The 20,175-nt window shown below is 37.2% G+C and overlaps 1 protein-coding gene across 2 annotated transcripts in view; it reads right to left on the bottom strand.

The window, feature by feature from the left end:
* RAD17 (RAD17 checkpoint clamp loader component) overlaps positions 1 to 20,175 on the bottom strand; it is a 30,017-nt gene that overhangs the window by 2,000 nt on the left and 7,842 nt on the right. The window contains exons 6-17 of one of the 2 annotated variants that reach the window (XM_072745363.1): positions 16,800 to 16,956; positions 15,965 to 16,101; positions 14,825 to 14,877; positions 14,619 to 14,744; positions 14,459 to 14,528; positions 12,560 to 12,671; positions 9,537 to 9,722; positions 7,576 to 7,661; positions 7,310 to 7,456; positions 5,317 to 5,466; positions 3,465 to 3,585; positions 1,044 to 1,101 (exon numbers count right to left, since the gene is read on the bottom strand). In XM_072745363.1, coding sequence (XP_072601464.1) covers positions 1,044 to 1,101; positions 3,465 to 3,585; positions 5,317 to 5,466; positions 7,310 to 7,456; positions 7,576 to 7,661; positions 9,537 to 9,722; positions 12,560 to 12,671; positions 14,459 to 14,528; positions 14,619 to 14,744; positions 14,825 to 14,877; positions 15,965 to 16,101; positions 16,800 to 16,956 — 1,403 coding nt within the window. The remainder of the gene's footprint in view (positions 1 to 1,043; positions 1,102 to 3,464; positions 3,586 to 5,316; positions 5,467 to 7,309; positions 7,457 to 7,575; positions 7,662 to 9,536; positions 9,723 to 12,559; positions 12,672 to 14,458; positions 14,529 to 14,618; positions 14,745 to 14,824; positions 14,878 to 15,964; positions 16,102 to 16,799; positions 16,957 to 20,175) is intronic. The other variant, XM_072745364.1, reaches the window with a different exon arrangement.

The raw sequence follows: 20,175 nt of genomic DNA on the forward strand, positions 1-20,175 counted from the left end.
AGCAACTTTATTTCTAGGAATACATCTTATGTAAATAGCATTTGATGTCCAAAATGATTAAAGCTACAAGGAAAACTATGATAAAGTTGGAAATAAGCTAAATGTACAAAATAAGGTACAGGCTGTATTACAGGAAACTATAGAACTATTAAGTATTAACCTATCAAGCTAAATATTAATATTTAATATCATTAACATGAATCATTGATGTTAAATATGGTCATCATGTTTGTTTATTTACTTAAGTAATCTCTATACCCAATGTGGGGCTTGAACTCACAACCCCAAGATCAAGAGTCTCATACTCTATCTTGACAGTGCCAGCCAGGCGTCCCTAAATATGGTCATCATGAATGACTGCAATTAGAAGCTCTGACAAATCCTGTCTCCCAAGTTAGATCAAGTAGTTGAACCAGTAATAGCAGTTAAAAAGCCCTTTTATTAAACATTTTTCAAAAGCCCGAGTATATAATTTGACCTTACAAATAACCTAAGTAGAAATGAAATATAGGTGTTGTGTTAATCACTGAAATTAGCCTAGAAGTGATTTGTAATAAAATGAACAGCACAGATACAGATTTACCTCTCTATGTTTACTTTTTCTTTTTTTTATGTTTACTTTTTAAACAAAATTTGTCTGAATCTTTTAAGAGAAAGAAGTTAAAAAAAAAAAAAGGCAGTATTTTGTGGTAGTTCTGGTCACTGCAGGCTTTAAACACAGGCTACGAACACCTCTGGGCAGAAAAGGTGAAAAGGGGTCTCTAGATATGCAAGATTTATTAAATGGAAGATCATAAAGATTCCTTTGCTTTTATGATTCCATGATTCTATTTGGCCTGATATTCCTTTGTGAGCTAGTGAAAATATCCTGTTACATGTAATAAAATGATGGGTCTACAATGCAATCATATGGTCATTTATCACGGGGAATAATATGTATTTCTTAGATTTTACAGATAAATTTTACTGGCTGTATACTGAATGAACAACTGTCAGTGGACATTTCAGTAACAAGTCTTTGAAAATTAAAATAATCAGCTTACCTTCCAAAGTGTCGCTTCAGAGGAAGCCTTCCAATATCTTGAATAAAAGAAATTTGAGCTGAAACAAGAGATTAACAAAAAAAAAAAAAAAAAAAAACTTTAAAAAGACATCTCTCTGAAGAATATATACAAGTGCCCCCCCCCCCCCCCCCGAAAAATGGCCAACAAGAATATGGAGGGATGTTCAAAATCATAAATCCCTGGAAAAAATCAAATTAAAACCACAGGATACCATTTCATATCCTTTAGGGTGTCTGTTATTTTAAAAAAGGAAAAAAAAGGTTTTGAAAAGATATGGAGAAACTGAAACCCTTGGACATTGCTAGTAGAAATGTAAAATGGTGTAATCACTACAGAAATGGTAAGGTAGCTCCTCAAAAAATTAAAGACAGATTTACTATATGATCTAGCAATTCCACTTCTGAACATACACCCAAAAGAACTGACAGCTGGGTCTTACAGAGTAATTTTCTAGGGAGACTTTACTCCGGGGTGGGGGTTGTAGCCGAGGCCCCATAGGACCCCCTACTTCCTGTGGATAGCCAGGAATTCAGGACTCCCTCTGTCCAACTGTAGCATGAAGCTTTATCCTAGTAGCACAGCAGGCTGAGAATCCTGCCTCTTCCTGGAATGCGCTGGCCCTTGCCCAAGCTCCCGCACAGGACAGAGGGGCCCAGCCGTGATGATCAGGGGCCGCCTCCACGTGAGCACTCGCCCAGAACAGTGACATGCTACAGGGGCTCAACAGTAGGTCTGAACTGGCAGAAGAAAGTCAGTCAACCTGAACAAGACTGATAAATACTGTGTAATCCAAGAGAAGAGAAAATGGAGCAAAATGAACAAAGTTATCAGAGGAATGCTATAAGCATTCCAGCAAACACTAACAGAGGACCAGAGTGTAAGACAAAGAGAAAGGAGTAAAAAATAAATGTCTAAAATGACACAGTAAATAAAGAAATGGCATGAAATGATACAAAGAAAAACCAAAATGTCTTTTTTTTTTTTTTTTTAAGTAGGCTCCACACCCAACGTGAGTCTTGAACTCCCACCCTAAGATCAAGAGTTGCATGCTCTTGGGGTACTTGGGTTGTGCAGTGGGTTGAGCGTCGGACTCTTGGTTTCAGATCAGGTCACGATGCCAAGTGTTGTGGGATGGAGCCCGAGGACTCCATGCTCAGTGCTGAGTCTGCTTAAGATCCTCTCTCCCGCTCCTTCTGCCCGCCCCTCTTCCCCACCTGTCTTGTGTGTACAAATTCTCTCTCATAAATAAATAAATACTTTTTAAAAAAAAAGAGTTGCATGCTCTACCAACTGAGCCAGCCAGGCACTCCCAAAACATCTTACTTTTTGCAGAATTTATAAACTTTCAAAGTTTGTAGATTGACCTTGAATACTTACCTTTTTAAAGATCCACTACAGAACAGAATTGGGACTTTTTAAAAAGAGCTTTTTGATATGGGAAACTGAGTTGCAATCCTATCATCTGAATTTTTAACCAGTGGGTAAATGATTCTCCAGATAATTCCAACGTAAGGTAGTCTAAACTAGTACTAGATACTAAACTGGGGAAGGTGAGAATAAACTGTGGTCTTGGACTGAAATTGAATGTCCTGGTGTGAACTCATGGTTTATACATACACACTTCCCACTTTGTTCCACTGAAACAGCTTAGACACAATGATACTCTAGAAGCAATGACATACCTAGTGCCCAGATCCTAAATTCTCTCTCTCTCTTTTTAAGTACGCTCTACATGCAACACGGAGATTGAACTCACAACCCCTACACCCTAGATCAAGAGTCACTCACTCTATTGGCTGAGCCAGCCAGGCACCGCCAGATCTTAAGTTCTAAATACAACTTCCACTAAAAGGAACAAACACTCCTTGAAATTCCTATTTCCAGGACTAGAGCAAAGAAAGTACAAAATGATCCTGGATTTCTGATATTTATGAAAAAGACATGAGAGAGTGCTCTCTGCTCTGCTTTCTCCATGTAGGAATACAAGAGGGTGGCTGTGAGGTAGGAAGGAGACCTTTACTAGACACTAGATCTGCTTGGACTTCCCAACCTCCGGAGCTGATTGAGCACTTATAAAATATGGAGTGCTATCCATGGTAAGTGATATATGTCAAAGCGTATGCATAATACTTGTTTCTGTACAGAAAAAAGTCTGGTAGAGTTCATACCAATCTTTCAAAAGGAATTGCCAGTGGTTATAGGGGACTTGTAATTTTTACTTTATATACTTCTGTACTGACTTCTTCCTTCCTTTTTAAATCAAAAACATGTATTAATTCTGGGTTAAAAAATGAAGGGAAAACAACTTAGCCTCACTAGAATATAGCAATGAGTTGACCTACAGAAGGATAAAATTATAAAACACTACTTCTTGGGATAAATAAAAACTCATGTTATTACCTGGATTTCTCATTGGAATGGTTAACAAGGCAAGATATGGCAACAGCTGAGTTTGGAGGCATAAAGCTGGTAAGCAGAAGTCAGAAAAAAGTGCTTTTGCTGCCAGGCAATTTTCCCGATACTGTACAGAAGAAAAGAAAAAAGATGAAGTGAAAAATAAAATTAAAAAACGTGGAGATGTATTCCTAGACACACTAAGTTTACTATATTACAAAGTGTGTTTACATGACACAAACATACTTTTAAGACTTTATCTTTTTTGTAACTATCCTAAGCTTATTTAATAAAGCATTCCACCTACGTGACTATTCCATATTTTACATAATAGCAATCAGAATTTTTTAAGAGACTTAGGTAGAAGGAAAAAAAACCCTTAACAATCGAAGAAATTCTTTTTATAAGGATAACCACAAACTATGTGAGGATATTGTTTCTCAGTAAAAGAATTTCTTTGGGACGCCCGAGTGGCTCAGTGGTTGAGCATCTGCCTTTGGCTCAGGTCGTGATCCAGGGGTCCTGGGATGGAGTCCCACATTGGGCTCCCCACAGGGAGCCTGCTTCTCCTTCTGCCTGTGTCTCTGCCTCTCTCTGTCTCTCATGAATAAATAAAATCTTTAAAAAAACAAACAAAAACTCTACAAGGCAAAATTAATACACGTGCTCTAAAGAGAAAAGCAAGTCAATAAAGGACATAAATTGTTACACGTCATGAAATTCTTTAAGAAATCTGTTGGAAAAAATGTCTCAGTTAATGAATTAGAAGCTCATATTTAACTGTATGATTTATGACTTGGAAGACATCTTAGAGATGATGTAGTTTAGGGCCACAAATTCAGATGCTGGAGGAGACAGGCACGTATATAAATCAGTCTAGTGAGACAGCTGGGGAGGGGAGTACCCACCACTCCCACCTTCAAGGGACAGATGCTACTTGGCTTCATCAGATTGCTGCCATGAAAAATACAGACCAGTGCTGCCTTACTTTGCATTATTTTCAGGAGAGTCCCGGAATTCTGAGCTAGAAATCCGTATCTGAATTATTATACTTATTTTTTAAAGACGGACAATTTATGAAAAAAACACCTTCCTGTGTGCAGTATTCAACTTTGGGGCCAGCTACTTTTTAAATTTTTAATCCAATCCTCCACATTTAAAGCTGTGGAAACTAAGTGCACATTAGATAAATATCCTATCATCCTGTCCAGATGGTTAGAGGTAAAGCAAGGATTTATTTTTTTCTTTCTTTTGTAGAAAAAAAAAAAAAAAAAAAAGGAATCTCTATACCCAATGGGGACTTGATTCTTGATTCAAGACCCTGAGATCAAGAATCACATGGCTCTTCCAACTGAGCCAGCCAGGTGCCCTATTTTCAACTAAAACTAAAAGATCATTATAATGATAGTATGAACTCAGTAACAGTCAACCAATAAATAATGTGCTTGAAAATTTTGAGTGTTTTTTTCCTTAATAATGAGGCATTTAAGAAGAGTGTCCTTTATATGTCTTACTATAATTCTAAGAAAATTGTGGGTGCTAGCAACTATTTCTTACTAATAAAAAAACACTTTTTCAAAACTTAAAAAAAAAATGACTTTACTGAGATGTACTCACATAACATAAAGTTCACCTATTAAAAGTTATGTAACTCAGGATGCCTGGGTGGCTCAGTGGTTGAGCATCTGCCTTCGGCTTGGGGCATGATCCCGGGGTCCAGGGACTGAGTCCCATATTGGGCGCCCTGCAAGGAGCCTGCTTCTCCCTCTGCCTGTGTCTCTGCCTCTCTCTCTGTGTCTCTCATGAATAAATAAATAAAAAATCTTTAAAAAGAAAAAGTATATAATTCTTTTTTTACCTTTTTATTTATGATAAACCACTGGGGTTTGTGCAAGGGTCGAAAACTTGATCCTCCTCCTTGGCAATGAGCAAATCCTCGGGCCTTGTTGGAATGTATCACACCTCTCGTAGCTATGGATGTACTATATTGCCTGAGTAAAGAACGTGTCTAAAAAAGGAGACAAAGTGTAAAATAAAGAAAATAAGAGATTTACAATTGGTATTTCTGATGTCAAAGAACCGCTAATCATATTTACTTGATTTATGTTCACTTAAAAAAAAATTATTTTAGAGACAGCGCGCGCACACACACACACACACACACACACACACACACACGCATGTGGGTAGGGGGAGGGGTGTAGGGAGAGAATCCAGACTCTTTGCCAACTGCAGGCCAGATGCAGGGTTCCTGGTAACCCATGAGATCAAATTCAAGCTGAAACCAAGAGTTGGATGCTCAACCAACCAAGCACCCAGATACCCCTTGCGTGTGTTTCCTTTTTCTAGTATTACCACACCCCTAAAAATAATATGCTATAAAATTACCTAAATCAAATTCAATTGAACCACAACAATCAATTGTGTAGCATCTTTGAACTCTGGCTGGATTTTGGATGTGGATGGTGAAAACAACTTGAAATACATATATATATATATTTTTTTTTTTTTAAATTTATTTATTTATGAGAGACAGAGAGAAGCACAGGCAGAAGGAGAAGCAGGCTCTACGCCGGTAGCCTGACGTGGGACTTGATCCCGGGTCTCCAGGATCCCACCCCGGGCTGAAGGTGGCACCAAACCACTGCGCCACTGGGGCTGCCCGAAATACATTTTTTTTTTAAAGACTTTATTTTTTATTGCTTCTCAGCCTTTTGGCCAAGATCAAGTTAAGATTTTATTTTAAGTAATCCCTACATCCAATGTGGGGCACAAACTTACAACCCCAGAAGTACAAGAGCTGCATGTTCTACTGACTGAGCTAGCTAGGTGCCCCTTAAAATACATTTTTGAGACAATTAAAGAAGTCAGAATAAGGACCGTATATTACTTAATGAATGTTATTTTTCTTAAGTGTGATAAATGCTATGTGGTTGTAAAAAGGGCAATGTCCTTATATATGCTTAAGCATTAAGTGGTCTGATGTTTGCAATATTTTCCCAACTACTGAGCCAAAACAAGTGTGTAAACGCAAAGAGGTTATGCAAATGTGGTAAAATGTGAAAAACTGGTGAGCAAAAGCTAAGAGTACATAAACATTCATTATACTATTCTTTCAATTTGTCTATAGGTTAGAAAATTTCAAAGTAAAAAAGAATATAAGAAGAATTAAATGCAACTGCTGAATAATGAAACTCTAAATAAACCATATCATACATGTTTTTTATTATATCTTTCTTAATTTTAATTGTTAATGCTATTTCAGTATTTATAACACAGAAACATTACCAAAACAGTGTTATGCAAAAGAACTTTCTGTAACAGAAATATTTGTTATTTAATAAACTATTCACAGTAGCTGTTCAACACAGTAGTTGCTAGCCACAGGTAGCTATCAAATGCTGGAAATGTGGCCAATGTGACTGAGGAACTGAACTTTAAAATTAAATTTAACCTAATATAAATAGTCATATGTGGCTAGTAGCTATTGCATTGATCAGAGCCGTGCTAAAATGTTAAGGAATAACACAAATTTTATAGTGAATTATTTCAAATTTGTAAAAAAATTATTTAAAAAAAGTATAAAAAGCACATTTCTTCCCCCTCTACTTTCCAATGGTTGTCAAAATTTCTGAATCTATATATTAATTTTATAATCAGAAAATAACTTTAGAAAAGATTGGTGTTATCACCAAAAAAGTCAAATTAACCACTGTCAAACACTGGGATGGATGAATTAATTTCATTATTGTTATGTTATGTAAGATGTCAAATAATGAGAAATAAAAGCAAACTTTCTCAAATCTGAGGAAACATTCATAACCAAAAACAGTTAATTCAAATGGTCTTACATTCCAGTCACCGCTGAGGATATCTGCAAAACTCAGAAAGTCACTGGCTCTCACAAGATCATCTACTTCCATGAAGAAATCTATGTAGTTTTGGTGAAGATATAAATTAAATAACTCTCCTTGCATGTGTGACATTTCTACCACTTCCTATAAAAAGAAGCATAAACATATAAGTTAGCTAAAAATCTAGGGGTTAAATGTATATAGCCACAAATGTAAATAATATATATCCTCTACGAAGTACTAAACGTTATTAAAGACTGTACCTCAGGTTGAACAAGTAAGATATCTCGCTCATGCTCTGATAAATGTGAAGGCAATCGAGGGGAATCTAATTCTGTTAAAGATGCTCCTGTAAAAAAATTTCTAGAATTACTAAAAATAACACCATCCTATAGTTACATAGAACCACCCATATGAAGATTTTTTTCAGCACTTTAGGCACATAATACCAAACACACTAAGATGTTAAAAAAAACAAAGTAACTGGAGGCTTACGTGAGTTGCTTCACTATTACCGTGCCTTGCCACTATATATGCAGTGAGTTGCCTCATTATCACTATTAACTCAAATTAGAATTCTGATGCCTGGATTATTAAACTAAATATTCCAATTCTCAAAGTGCTCTGCAGCATTTCACCTTTTCAGCTCTGAGCTGCTTTCCTCTTTGATCCTCAGTCTCAATATAAAAATCTTTACTGTTTTCTCTACTATGTAGGCTGAGATTGCTTTCTGCATGAGAGAACAGGAACCCTGTTCCCTGATACAAGAAGTTATAATGAATGTTGAGAAGGAAAACAAAGAGTAGAGGGAAAATAATTGGTGGGAATAGCCACTGAGGCTATTCAGAGGTAAGAGGATCCAAGGACAGGGGTATGTCTTCACTTTCACCTAAGTGATGCCTGTTTCATTCGGTTTGGGTGGCATGAAGGTTTCCATATAGAAATCCCAAATTTTCAACCATCTGGAAAGAAGAAACTGAGAGATATTAGCCTAAAACAAGAAGGATGCCTGCAGTGAAGAGACAATGAAGCAGAAATACAGAGAGACAATAGAGGACAAAGAGGCAAGGAAGATGAGAATATGGAAAATGGGTATGGGAGGCACTCAGAGTTTTATAGGAAGATTAAAAACAGTCGTTTAGAACAAGTGGGTTTTTGGCAACCAGAAAATAGTCTCAGATAATAACAAGTGTAATAAACATGAAACTTCAGTGAATGCTTGGTTCACATACTATTTGTGACCCAGGAAAGCAGCTATTCTACAAGAGGTATGAAAAACTACCTGGGAGAAAATCGAGGACATTGTACACATAGAACTTTTCTCAATGGTCCATTATGATTATTTATTCAGTGCTGTAACAGGTAAAACGATTCCCAACTATGGCAATAGTTTCCTTCGAAATTTTGTATGAATTGTTTCAATCTATACAAAAGCATGTCTGACCCCACCGCCCCAATCCTAATTCTCTTCCTTCAGGATCAGCAGATAGAGAACTATTTTTTTTTTTAAGATTTTATTTATTTTTTCATGAGAGACTCTACAGAGAGAGAGAGAGGCAGAGACACAGGTAGAGGGAGAAGCAGGCTCCCTGCGGGGAGCCCGATGCAGGACTCGATCCCAGAACTCTGGGATCACGCCCTGAGCCAAAGGCAGACGCTCAACCACTGAGCCACCCAGGCATCCTGAGAACTGTTATTTTCCACATAAAAAAACCAGTTTGGGATTTTATTGAAAGGAGAGACAATTCGGAAGCTTAGACATCAGTGATCCAGGTGGAAGGACTGAGGTGAAGCAGGCATTAAAGACAGGAGGGAAACAGGAGGTTGGGGGACAGAGCCAATAGTGAAGAGAAATGTAAAGAGATACAAAGAAGCCTGAAGCTACCTGGCAATTTGCCTAGGGTCCTCGTGTCCAGAGTTCAGGTCTAAGGGTGCTTTGGACTACCACCAATTGTTGCTAAAATTCTAGAGAACCTGATGTCTTACCTGCAGCAAACTATATTTTTAAAGATTTACAGTCAGGGATTGAGTCTACAGCTTTTAGATTTAATCCTGTCCATAGTCCAAAAATGCTCTAAATACATTCACCTGCTCTGTCTTAGCCCTTGCCCAACAGTGTCAGACCTAGCCCAACCTGCCAAATAAGTGACATTTTCAAAAACTGGTATTTAATGTCAGTTGTAAGACTAACAGATTAAAAAAAATATATATAGGATTCTCTTACTTTTACAATATAATATTTTCCCCAATGCTCTGAAGAGAAAGAGAGAAACATCTTTGCCACCAATAGCTTGGACTTCTTGGTTTTCAAAAACCCTATCAGTTTTTTTTCTTCGTTTTGATTTTGACAGCGCAGCATCTGATTTTATTGAAGATATTCCTTTCTTCCTTGGCCATAAACTGTTTGTTCCTAAATAATATACACCCAAGAGACAATATTGAAAATAAAATTAAAATATGAAAAAACTGACAATATTTTATATACAGTAACAATAAGTATTTTAGTTAAAATATATTTTTCTAATAAATGGTAATTATAAAGTATGTGAACTAAGAGTCGGCTTTGAGTTGCTATGTTATTAAAATGGAATAAAATCTCTCACGACATAGATTTCAAAGTTTCACACATAGAAATGACATATTCTCTAATACAGGCCTATCATTTTGATTTCTCATGGTACTGCTTGTGCAAGGAACTGTTCTTGGTGCATGATATGTATTAGCCAATTAAATCCTCAAAACAACTTGATTAGGGGAGAACTATTATTATTACACATTAAAGATAGGAGATATAAAGAGGTTAAGTAACTGCCTCAAGGTCATCAGCTAGTGAGTGATTTGAATCCAGGCCGTACAGTTCTGTAGTGCATGTTCAACAGCTATTCTGTATTACCTCTCTACTCATTTGGGCAGTCTTCAATTTATGAATAGACCTGTTTTGACATTTCATTGGTAAATCTACCATTCAAAACCCAGAATGCATCACTTAAGTAGCCTGGAAGAGCAGACAGAACATAGGATCTGGGTTTTATTTTTCTTATTGTCTATCTCATTAAGCTGGTCAAGAATTAAATGAGAAAATATATGATTGCGAATACAGTTCCTGACCCACTCAGAAAATATTTTCTTCCGTTTAAAATTTCTGAGCTCAGAATAATAACATTATAAATGGTAGTTAGGACTGTAAACTGGCTTACTTCAGACTTCTCAACCCATAATTCCAATAGTGAACCTAAGCACCACTTACATTTATGTGCCTGAATGAGAATTCCAGTTTCAGTTGTATTATGCTGCCTATTTACTTTTCTCTCAGTTATTTTGAAAAGGAAAGATGTAACCTAAACAAACAAGTTTCACTTGTAGGTAGATACTAGGATTTCAAATAGATTTTGAGAGCTCCAAAGATGGCTTTTAATTTTTCAAGGTCAATTCTTCAGTGTGAAATATCAAGTAAGGTGCTTGGTTAAATGTTTTCTGATGAGGACAATGTGCAAGAAACCATGTGCTATCTCTCTATATAAACTTTTTAAAGATTTATTTGAGAGAGCAAGTGAGAAAGCATGCGAGCATGTGAGTGGGGGGAGGGGGCAGAGGGAGAGAATCGTCAAGCAGACTCCCTGAGTGCCAAGCCCCACATGAGGCTCCATCCCATGACCCAGGAGATCATGACCTGAGCCAAGACCAGGAGTTGGTCACTCAAGCTACTGAGCCACTCAGGTGCCCTTTTGTTTTTTTTTTAAGTAGGTTCCATGCCCAATCTGGAGCCTAACACAGGGCTTGAACTCAGGACCCTGAGATCAAGACCTGAACTAAAATCAAGAGTCAGACACTGGGGCAGCCCAGGTGGCTCAGCGGTTTAGCGCCGCCTTCAGCCCGGGGTGTGATCTTGGAGACTCAGGATCGAGTCCCATGTTGGGCTCCCTGCATGGAGCCTGTTTCTCCCTCTGCCTGTGTCTCTGCCTCTCTCTCTCTCTCATGAATAAAAACAAAACAAAACAGAGTCAGACACTTAACCAACTGAGCCACTAAGGAGCCTCTATGCGATCTCTATACGGCATGATACTGCACCCTTTTTTACAATAAAGGTAAAACAATTTGCTAAATTTATCATATATAAATTAAAAATAAATAAAAAGCAAACCTACCTACACACAATACTATGTATTTTTTAAAAAATGTATTTATTTTGGAGAGAGAGCATGCCCACGTGCACAAAGCAGGGACGGTGAGAGGGAGAGAGAGAACTTTAAGCAGGCTCCATGTCCAGTGTAGAGCCCCACCTGGGGCTTGATCTCACAACCCTGAAATCACAACCTGAGCTGAAGAGTTGGATGCTTAACCTACTGAGCCACCGAGGAGCCCTTTAGCACAATACTATTAAAATTCATTAACAGGGCAGCCCCAGTGGTGCAGCGGTTTGGCGCCCCCTGCAGCCCGGGGCGTGATCCTGGAGACCTGGGATGGAGTCCCACATTGGGCTTCCTGCATGGGGCCTGCTTCTCCCTCTGCCTGTGTCTCTGCCTCTCTCTGTGTGTCTCTCATGAATAAAAAAATCTTAAAAAAAAATAAAATAAAAATTCATTAACAGCTGACCATTTATTGACTCCTTTTTCTTTTTTCCATTTATTGACTCCTTAATCTATATCAAGCACTGGAATACACATCCACTTTTCACACAACTCTAAGAGAGGTTCTCATACAAAAGGTGTGAATATGCAGACACAAAATGATTGTCATTTGCAAGATTAGTCACCAGTAAATGACAGAGCCAGGATTTTCACCCAAAAAGTCTCATCCAAATTAACTTTATTTTTTTTTAATTTTATTTATTCATGAGACACACACACACAGAGAGAGAGAGAGAGAATGAGAGAGAGAGGCAGAGGGAGAAGCAGGCTCCATGCAGGGAGCCTGACGTGGGACTCGATCCCGGGTCTCCAGGATCATACCCTGTGCTGAAGGCGGCGCTAAACCGCTGAGCCACCCGAGCTGCCCTCCAAATTAACTTTAAAAAGTAAAGTAGCAAAACCATTAGGTTTTATCTCAGGTATACAGATACATACAATGACATATTAACAGGGGTGCGTGTATGCATGTGCACATACATGATTTTATAGAAGTCTCAAAACAAACAGTAGATGGAGATATATATTAATTAAAAGTTAAAATGGTTTATTTTCATTTCACAAATTAAGAGGAAGTTAGTTACCTAAATAATGCTGTAAAAATTTTATCTTTCACAGTTACCTTTCGAAGAAGAAAACTGGAGGCTATTTATTGCACTTCTGATATCACCAGAACATCCTTGACAAAGCAACTCCAGAGAAGTTTTATCAGGGATAATAGTATTTCCTCCATTCTAAAATGAAAGATTAAAGTTTGAAAAAACTAGTTTCTAGGTCTTTTTTTTTTTTTTTAAGATTTTATTTATTTATTTATTCATGAGAGAGAGAGAGAGAGGCAGAAATATAGGCAGAGGGAGAAGCAGGCTGCATGCAGGAAGCCCAATGTGGGACTCGATCCCGGGTCTCCAGGATCAGGTCTTGGACTGAAGCCCAGCTAAACCGCTGAGCCACCGGGGCTGCCCTTACTTATTTAAAGTAATCTCTACACTCAACGTGGTGGCTCCAACTCAAGACCCCGAGTTCAAGAGTTGTATGATCTTCAAATGAGCCAGCCAGGCACCCCTGCATCTTGTTATTTTTTGACATTAAATTGTATTTTCTCACGTTACTAAATATTCTCACAACACTAATGAATATAATACCTCACCATAATAATTGCTTCTTCTATTACTGGACTCCATTGTTTCTAATTTTTTACTATTAATAGTTTTTATTTACTCCATTAAGTGTTGTACATAACATAATTTTGTTTAATCCTCAAAGTAACCACTCCCTTGGAGATTTCCTTCAGTTACTATCTGAGGGGTGCAAAAAAAAAAAAAAAAAAAAAAAAAAAAATTCCGTTTCATGTAACATCTAGTCGATTTGTAGCAGTAGGGCCCCCTAGAACCGTGCTGTTGGGAGAAGTTCCATCATTATTTGAAAGACAGAAAAAAATGATGCACTAAAAATAAAAAATAAATAAAATAAATAAAATAAAAATAAAATAAATAAATAAAAATGACAACAACAGCGGGACGCCTGGGTGGCTTAGCTATAGAGCACCTGATTTTGGCTCAGGGCGTAATCCTGGGGTCCCAGGATCGAGTCTCATATTGGGCTCCCTGTGTGGAGCCTGCTTCTCCTTAAATTAAATAAGTAAGTAAATAAATAAATAAATAAGACAACAGCTGTTTTACAACAATGTTAATATATAGAACACTGAACTGTACACTTAAAAAATAATTAAGATGGTATAGTTGGTAATACTGTATTATTAAATATTTGAAAACTGTTAAGAGTGTAGATCTTCGCACCACAAAAAAGAAATGGTAATTACATTAAGTGATGGAGGTGTTGTGTAATGCCACAGTGGTAATCATTGTGCAATATGTAAGTATATCAAATCAATATGCCGTACACTTTAAACTTATGTGATAAGTATATCTCCACAACATTAGAAAATAAATGGTTAAGATGGTAAATTTAATGTATGTTTTTTTCACCACAATAAAAAAACCTGACAATAGGAGAAATGTAGAGTAGGACTGTTGATGAGGTACCTAGATGCCAGGAAACATTTTCTTGATAGTAGACACAATTTAGAGCACTAAAGTCAAGCAAAGACAAATTTATTTCAATGTGAAAGACAAAGCTAGGTTTAATAGCAGAGAAAGGGTAAGGATTTTTAAAATCAATATTTCCTGCCTTTTCTAGAATGACAGGCCTGTTGAATATAATCAAGTATTTTAATTCTAAAAAGTGAAATAATATATGTTTCTAACCCTGCAAGTGTGGCTTTCTAAAGTTACAATATAAGGGGCGGCCCGATGGCTTAGCGGTTTGGTGCCACCTTTGGCCCAGGGTGTGATCCTGGAGGCCTGCGGTCAAGTCCCATGTCAGGCTCCCTGCGTGGAGCTTGCTTCTCCCTCTGCCTGTGTCTCTGCCTCTCTCGCTCTGTTTCTAATAAATAAATAAAATCTTTAAAATAAATAAATAAAATAACAATATAAGATTCAAATTAGTTTCTTAAGAGGCTTACCTTGTTAGCTTCCATTGTCACTATTCGATTAAGAAATTTCATCATAATTGTTGGTGCCACAGGGTTAAAACTGTCAAAAGTTTTATGAAGAAAGGTAGTGGTTACATGATTATTTTAAAAATATAATGTATGAACACTACAAGCAGAAGTTTACTCTTACCTAATGTTTGCTATAGCACACTCTTCCTGAATTTCTTTGGGAAACAGTAACCTTTGATTATTATCTCCACTGAGACTGTCAGAAATTATAAATATTAGAGGACATCGACCAGTGTGCACATATCTCCTAAAATAAAATATAGCAATGTTGAACTATAAACTATTGCCATTTAATTCAACGTTTGAGGAAACTTCACTGAAACTCACCTGAGAATTTCATGTAAAGTATGAGAATCTCGGTAAAACTGGTTAGGTAAATCCTATTAAAAAATAGTAAGTATTAGTTCTATTATTTTGTGGAAAAAAAAAAACTTTTTTAAAGATTTCATTTATTTATTCATGAGACACAGAGAGAGAGAGGCAGAAACACTGACAAAGGGACCAGAAACAGGTTCCATGCAGGGAGCCTGATGTGGGACTCATTTCCAGCACTCCAGGATCACGCCCTGGGCCAAAGGCAGACACTCAACCACTGAGCCACCCGGGTGTCCCTATTCTTGTGTGAATTTTTTTTTTTTAAGATTTTATTTATTTAGGGCAACCCTGGTGGCGCGGCGGTTTAGCGCCACCTACAGCCCGGGGTGTGATCCTGGAGACGGGGGATCGAGTCCCACATCGGGTTCCCTGCATGGAGCCTGCTTCTCCCTCTGCCTGTGTCTCTGCCTCTCTCTCTCTCTCTCTCTCTCTCTCGCTCTGTGTGTCTCTATGAATAAATAAATAAAATCTTAAAAAAAAAAAGATTTTATTTATTTATTCAGAGCGGGGGGGGGGGGGGGGGCAGAGTCACAGGCAGAGAGAGAAGCAGGCTCCATGCAGGGAGCCCAATGTGGGACTCAACCCTGGGTCTCCAGGATCAGGCCCTGGGCTGAAGGCGGTGCTAAACCGCTGAGCCACCGGGCTGCTCCTTGTGTGAATTTATACAAGATTCATATTTACCAAATTAGGGGAAAAAAATGTTTCCTATTCAATGTACTATAACTAAAACTTTTATAGAAATTTAGGAAAACGTGAAAAAGTAGGTATCTTAAACAATAAAATGCATCAATGGGAAATCCAATTTTCAGATCAAATTTCTTAGGGTCACTACTACTAGTTACAGTATTTTCACTAAGACATCCAAATTATTGCTTTTCTACACTTAAGCCATTAAAGTTTTACAGTTCATGACTCTATAGCCACTCTATTCACGTTTACTGAAAAAGACCTGAGGTTTCTGCTATCAGGGAGCCTTCATGTTATATTTTACTACCATTAATACTATGGAGAAAGTTAATGCCACTATCAGTAAGATATAGCTTGCAATTATTTACTCAATAGTTACAGCAGGATCTCAAAATTTGTCCATACTTCAACCAGAATTATCCTCTTATCAGTTCTTAGATCATCTCCAAGCATTTGTAGTTTGTTATATTTTGTTGCTCTAAGTAGAAACTCCTTAAAAACTGCTATCTGAGATTGGTAGGGAAATACATGGAAGCTTGATTCTGAAAACAAAACAAAACAAAAAAACATATTTAACACTTTCAACAAATTATGTATACATATTACACATATGTATGTAAACACATGTTTCTAAACATATTCGCATATACCTGAAGGAGCTCACAACAGTGTAGATTTTTTCTATTTAGGCAAAACTGCAGAAATTTAAAATAGGATATTCATTTCAAAAGACAAGAGTCATCATGGACAATGAATTTTCTATACCAATGAATATAATATAGAATTAACTGACTTCATGAAACAGCTGTCAATATAATAGTCACACAACTGGTAACAACATTTATATGTCTTTGCCTACACAATGAAGATACTCCAAATGAGTATGCTGACAGTGAATCAATGTCAGACTTAATTCTCAAAGAATTGCATTCTCCTCTACTGGAAGAAAGCTTCCCCTCTTCTCCTGAAATTTTTTTGTCTGAAATGGGTAAGTATGAAAGAAAATGTTCTCATATGGCTTCATTTGACTGCTATTCCTATTTTCTGAAGCTATTGATAGTGGGCAGAAGCCAATCTAGCAAAGGAGTGACAACATGGATTTTCCTCATAAAAACATATACCCAAAAGGATCTTAGGGGAAAAAAAAGGATCTTAGGAATCTCAAAAATATTGATGGGGAGTCTCAAACCTTTAAACACACTTTTCCCACTATTTCCACTACCTTCATAGCAAACCTTACCAGGATTAAATATCTCCTTGAAATCATCTTTTTGGAAGTCTGGTAAAATTGGATTACTCCACTCTTGTACTTGAATACCATGCTCTTTTGATAGTATTTTTACAGTTGTCGTTTTCCCACATCCAGGAGGACCTGTTATTAATAAAATAGATCCACCCTAAAACAAAATACAAACATTAATCAAAAATCAAAGTAACTGGAATGCTAGACTATTATGTTTGAATTTTCTTTCAAATACTAGTTACTTCTATAAATACTTACTTAATCTCTGGTGTATCCTAAAATTACACTGATGTTAGCTGGATTATACCAGCGTTAGATAAAACAGGATAATCTTATTTCCTAAACTTTAAGCATAGCTGCTGATAATTCTTCAATTCTTGTATTATGTCCCTCCCAAGGACTACTTAGACAAAACAACTAAACTTCAGCTATATTAAGGAAGTAATGTCTGAAACAAGTATTTTTAGATGTTACCTGAACTCAAAATTCTACCTTAATACAGATCTCTTTGGAATTTCATTTTTAGGGTTTTATTTATTCATGAGAGGCACAGAGAGAGGCAGAGACACAGGCAGAAGGGAGAGGCAGGCTCCCCACGGGGATCCCCGATGCAGGACTTGGTCCCAGAACCCTGGGATCACGCCCTGAACCAAAGGCAGACACTCAACCACTAAGCCACCCAGGAGTCCTGATCTCTTTGGATTATATGCATTAATAATAAACAAGTATAATATTCTTACGGGAGGATGTTAGTCAGAATATGATTCTTTAAGAAATGTATATTAAGAAACATATTTTACAGAGCTAGAACTCCAAGAGACTATATAGGTTATAGGTCACAATAGTATCTCCTTATATAATAAATCACATAAAAAAGTTAAAGTTTGAGCAGCCCCGATGGCCCAGCGGTTTGGTGCCACATTCAGCCCGGGGTATGATCCTGGAGACCCGGAATCGAGTCCCATGTCGGGCTCCCTGCATGGAGCCTGCTTTTCCCTTTGCCTGTCTCTGCCTCTCTCTCTTTGTGTGTGTCTGTCATAAATAAATAAATAAAATCTTAAAAAAAAAAAGTTAAAGTTTAAAAAACAAAAAGTTAAAGCTAAAAAAATATCAGAAGATTTCCTACATTCTCTGGTGAGGAAATCCCTGCTCAACTGTTTACCTTTACTAACTTATAAATAAGTGCCCTAGTACTTGGCCCCAGAAGAGAACCAGTCTCACTTTTTAAAATGTATGAGTGCATGGGTCATAGTGATACTGGCCATGAATAATGATTCAATAATATATATCAAATATGGTTTCTTTAAAAACAAATATAAAACAAGTTTCTATTTTGATGACTTGAGGTAAATGTGGACAGAGAAAGATTGGTAGGAACCTTACTCCTTATTTCTCCTAGGAACTATGATTCACTCTTTGCTTATTGTTTTTTGTAACTTTACAGGACACACCTAATGTAAATAATGATAACTGACTACTTTCAAGCAGTAGTCTTTTACTTAAAAAAAAAAGATGAAGATCAAGCCTGCACACCCATATGTTTCTTAGATAATAGAGTGAAGCATCTTGTTTTCTGACATAGTGAGTACAGCCACATAGTAAGTTTTGCTTCCAGTAAGAGAAGTGGGAGATAGTCTATCAGAACACTAAAACATGAAGACTTCTGTTAATGTTTCTATCATCTACATTATAATAGTCTCCTTTTTTTAAAGTTTCCTCTTTTTATTTATTTATTTTTTTAGAGTTTGTGCTTCTTTTTTTTTTTTTTTTAATTTTTATTTATGATAGAGAGAGAGAGAGAGGCAGAGACACAGGCAGAGGGAGAAGCAGGCTCCAAGCACCGGGAGCCCGATGTGGGATTCGATCCCGGGTCTCCAGAATCGCGCCCTGGGCCAAAGGCAGGCGCCAAACCGCTGCGCCACCCAGAGATCCCAAGTTTCCTCTTTTTAAAGTGAAATATAGGGATCCCTGGGTGGCGCAGCGGTTTGGCGCCTGCCTTTGGCCCAGGGCGCAATCCTGGAGACCCGGGATCGAATCCCACGTCAGGCTCCCGGTGCATGGAGCCTGCTTCTTCCTCTGCCTGTGTCTCTGCCTCTCTCTCTCTCTCTCTCTCTGTATGACTATCATAAATAAATAAAAATTAAAAAAAAAAAGTGAAATATAAATGACATATAGCAACCTGATAGTTTCAAATGTACATCATAGTGATTCGATAGTTTTATGTGTTACAGTATGATTATCGTGGTAAGTCTAGACCATGTATCACCACAGTCACTTGCAATATTGACTGTATCCCTTATGCTGTACATTTCCATCAAATTATAATAAATAGTTTTATTATATCTTGAAAGATGTTTCCCCGAATAATTAAATTCAGCGAATATTTTTTTTTTAATTTTTATTTTATTTATTTATGATAGTCACACACACACAGAGAGAGAGAGAGAGAGAGAGAGAGAGAGAGAGGGGCAGAGACACAGGCAGAGGGAGAAGCAGGCTCCATGCACCGGGAGCCCGATGTGGGATTCAATCCCGGGTCTCCAGGATCGCGCCCTGGGCCAAAGGCAGGCGCTAAACCGCTGCGCCACCCAGGGATCCCAAATTCAGCGAATATTTTAAGTACTTACAATACATTTAAGAAAAAAAAATTTTAGCTTCCCAAAGAAAATTCTTGAAGTTATCAAACATGTTTTTTAATAAAATGTCTTAAAATTACTGACATCATTGAACTTTTATATAAAAAAGAGTATATGATTGATGAGATTCCAAATTCTTAGAGGAAGAAAGCTTTTAAAACCGTAGAGGAAATATTTCCCCAAATACCAACATATACACACACACCTAAGTTTATTAGAATATTAACAGTAACATGTATAGATTTAGAACATGATAATGTTTATACTAAAAAGGTACTGGCAAGTAAGAAAACATAGTGAACACTGAAATTATATAAATATTAGCTGAGCTAAGAAAATGCCTGGATATAAGTGCATCGGGGAAATTGCCCAAGAATCTACTCATAGAAGGGAGATTTTTATGAGCCAGTGGAGGGATACCAAGGCTGACACTGCAAATCAACCTTAAATACATTATCTAAACCCTAAACCAAATGGGTTAGATCCACAGACCAGACAGAAAAATACCTCGATTTAAAAAAGAGAAAGGTCTGTTAACATGAGAGGCAACTAAAACACTAACTCCTTCATGTCAAAGTTGAAAATTAAAGGCAATGAATTAAAATCTATCCTGTGTTTCCATTTGGAACTGCATTTAAAGGTAACTAGCCCGTTAGTGATGGCAAACTATTCTTCATAGAAAAATGCCAAAAAAAAAAAAAGAAAAAAAAATGCCAGATGGGCAGCCCAGGTGGCTC

The sequence above is a fragment of the Vulpes vulpes genome, unplaced genomic scaffold, assembly GCF_048418805.1.
Source record: "Vulpes vulpes isolate BD-2025 unplaced genomic scaffold, VulVul3 u000000652, whole genome shotgun sequence".
NCBI lineage: Eukaryota > Metazoa > Chordata > Mammalia > Carnivora > Canidae > Vulpes > Vulpes vulpes.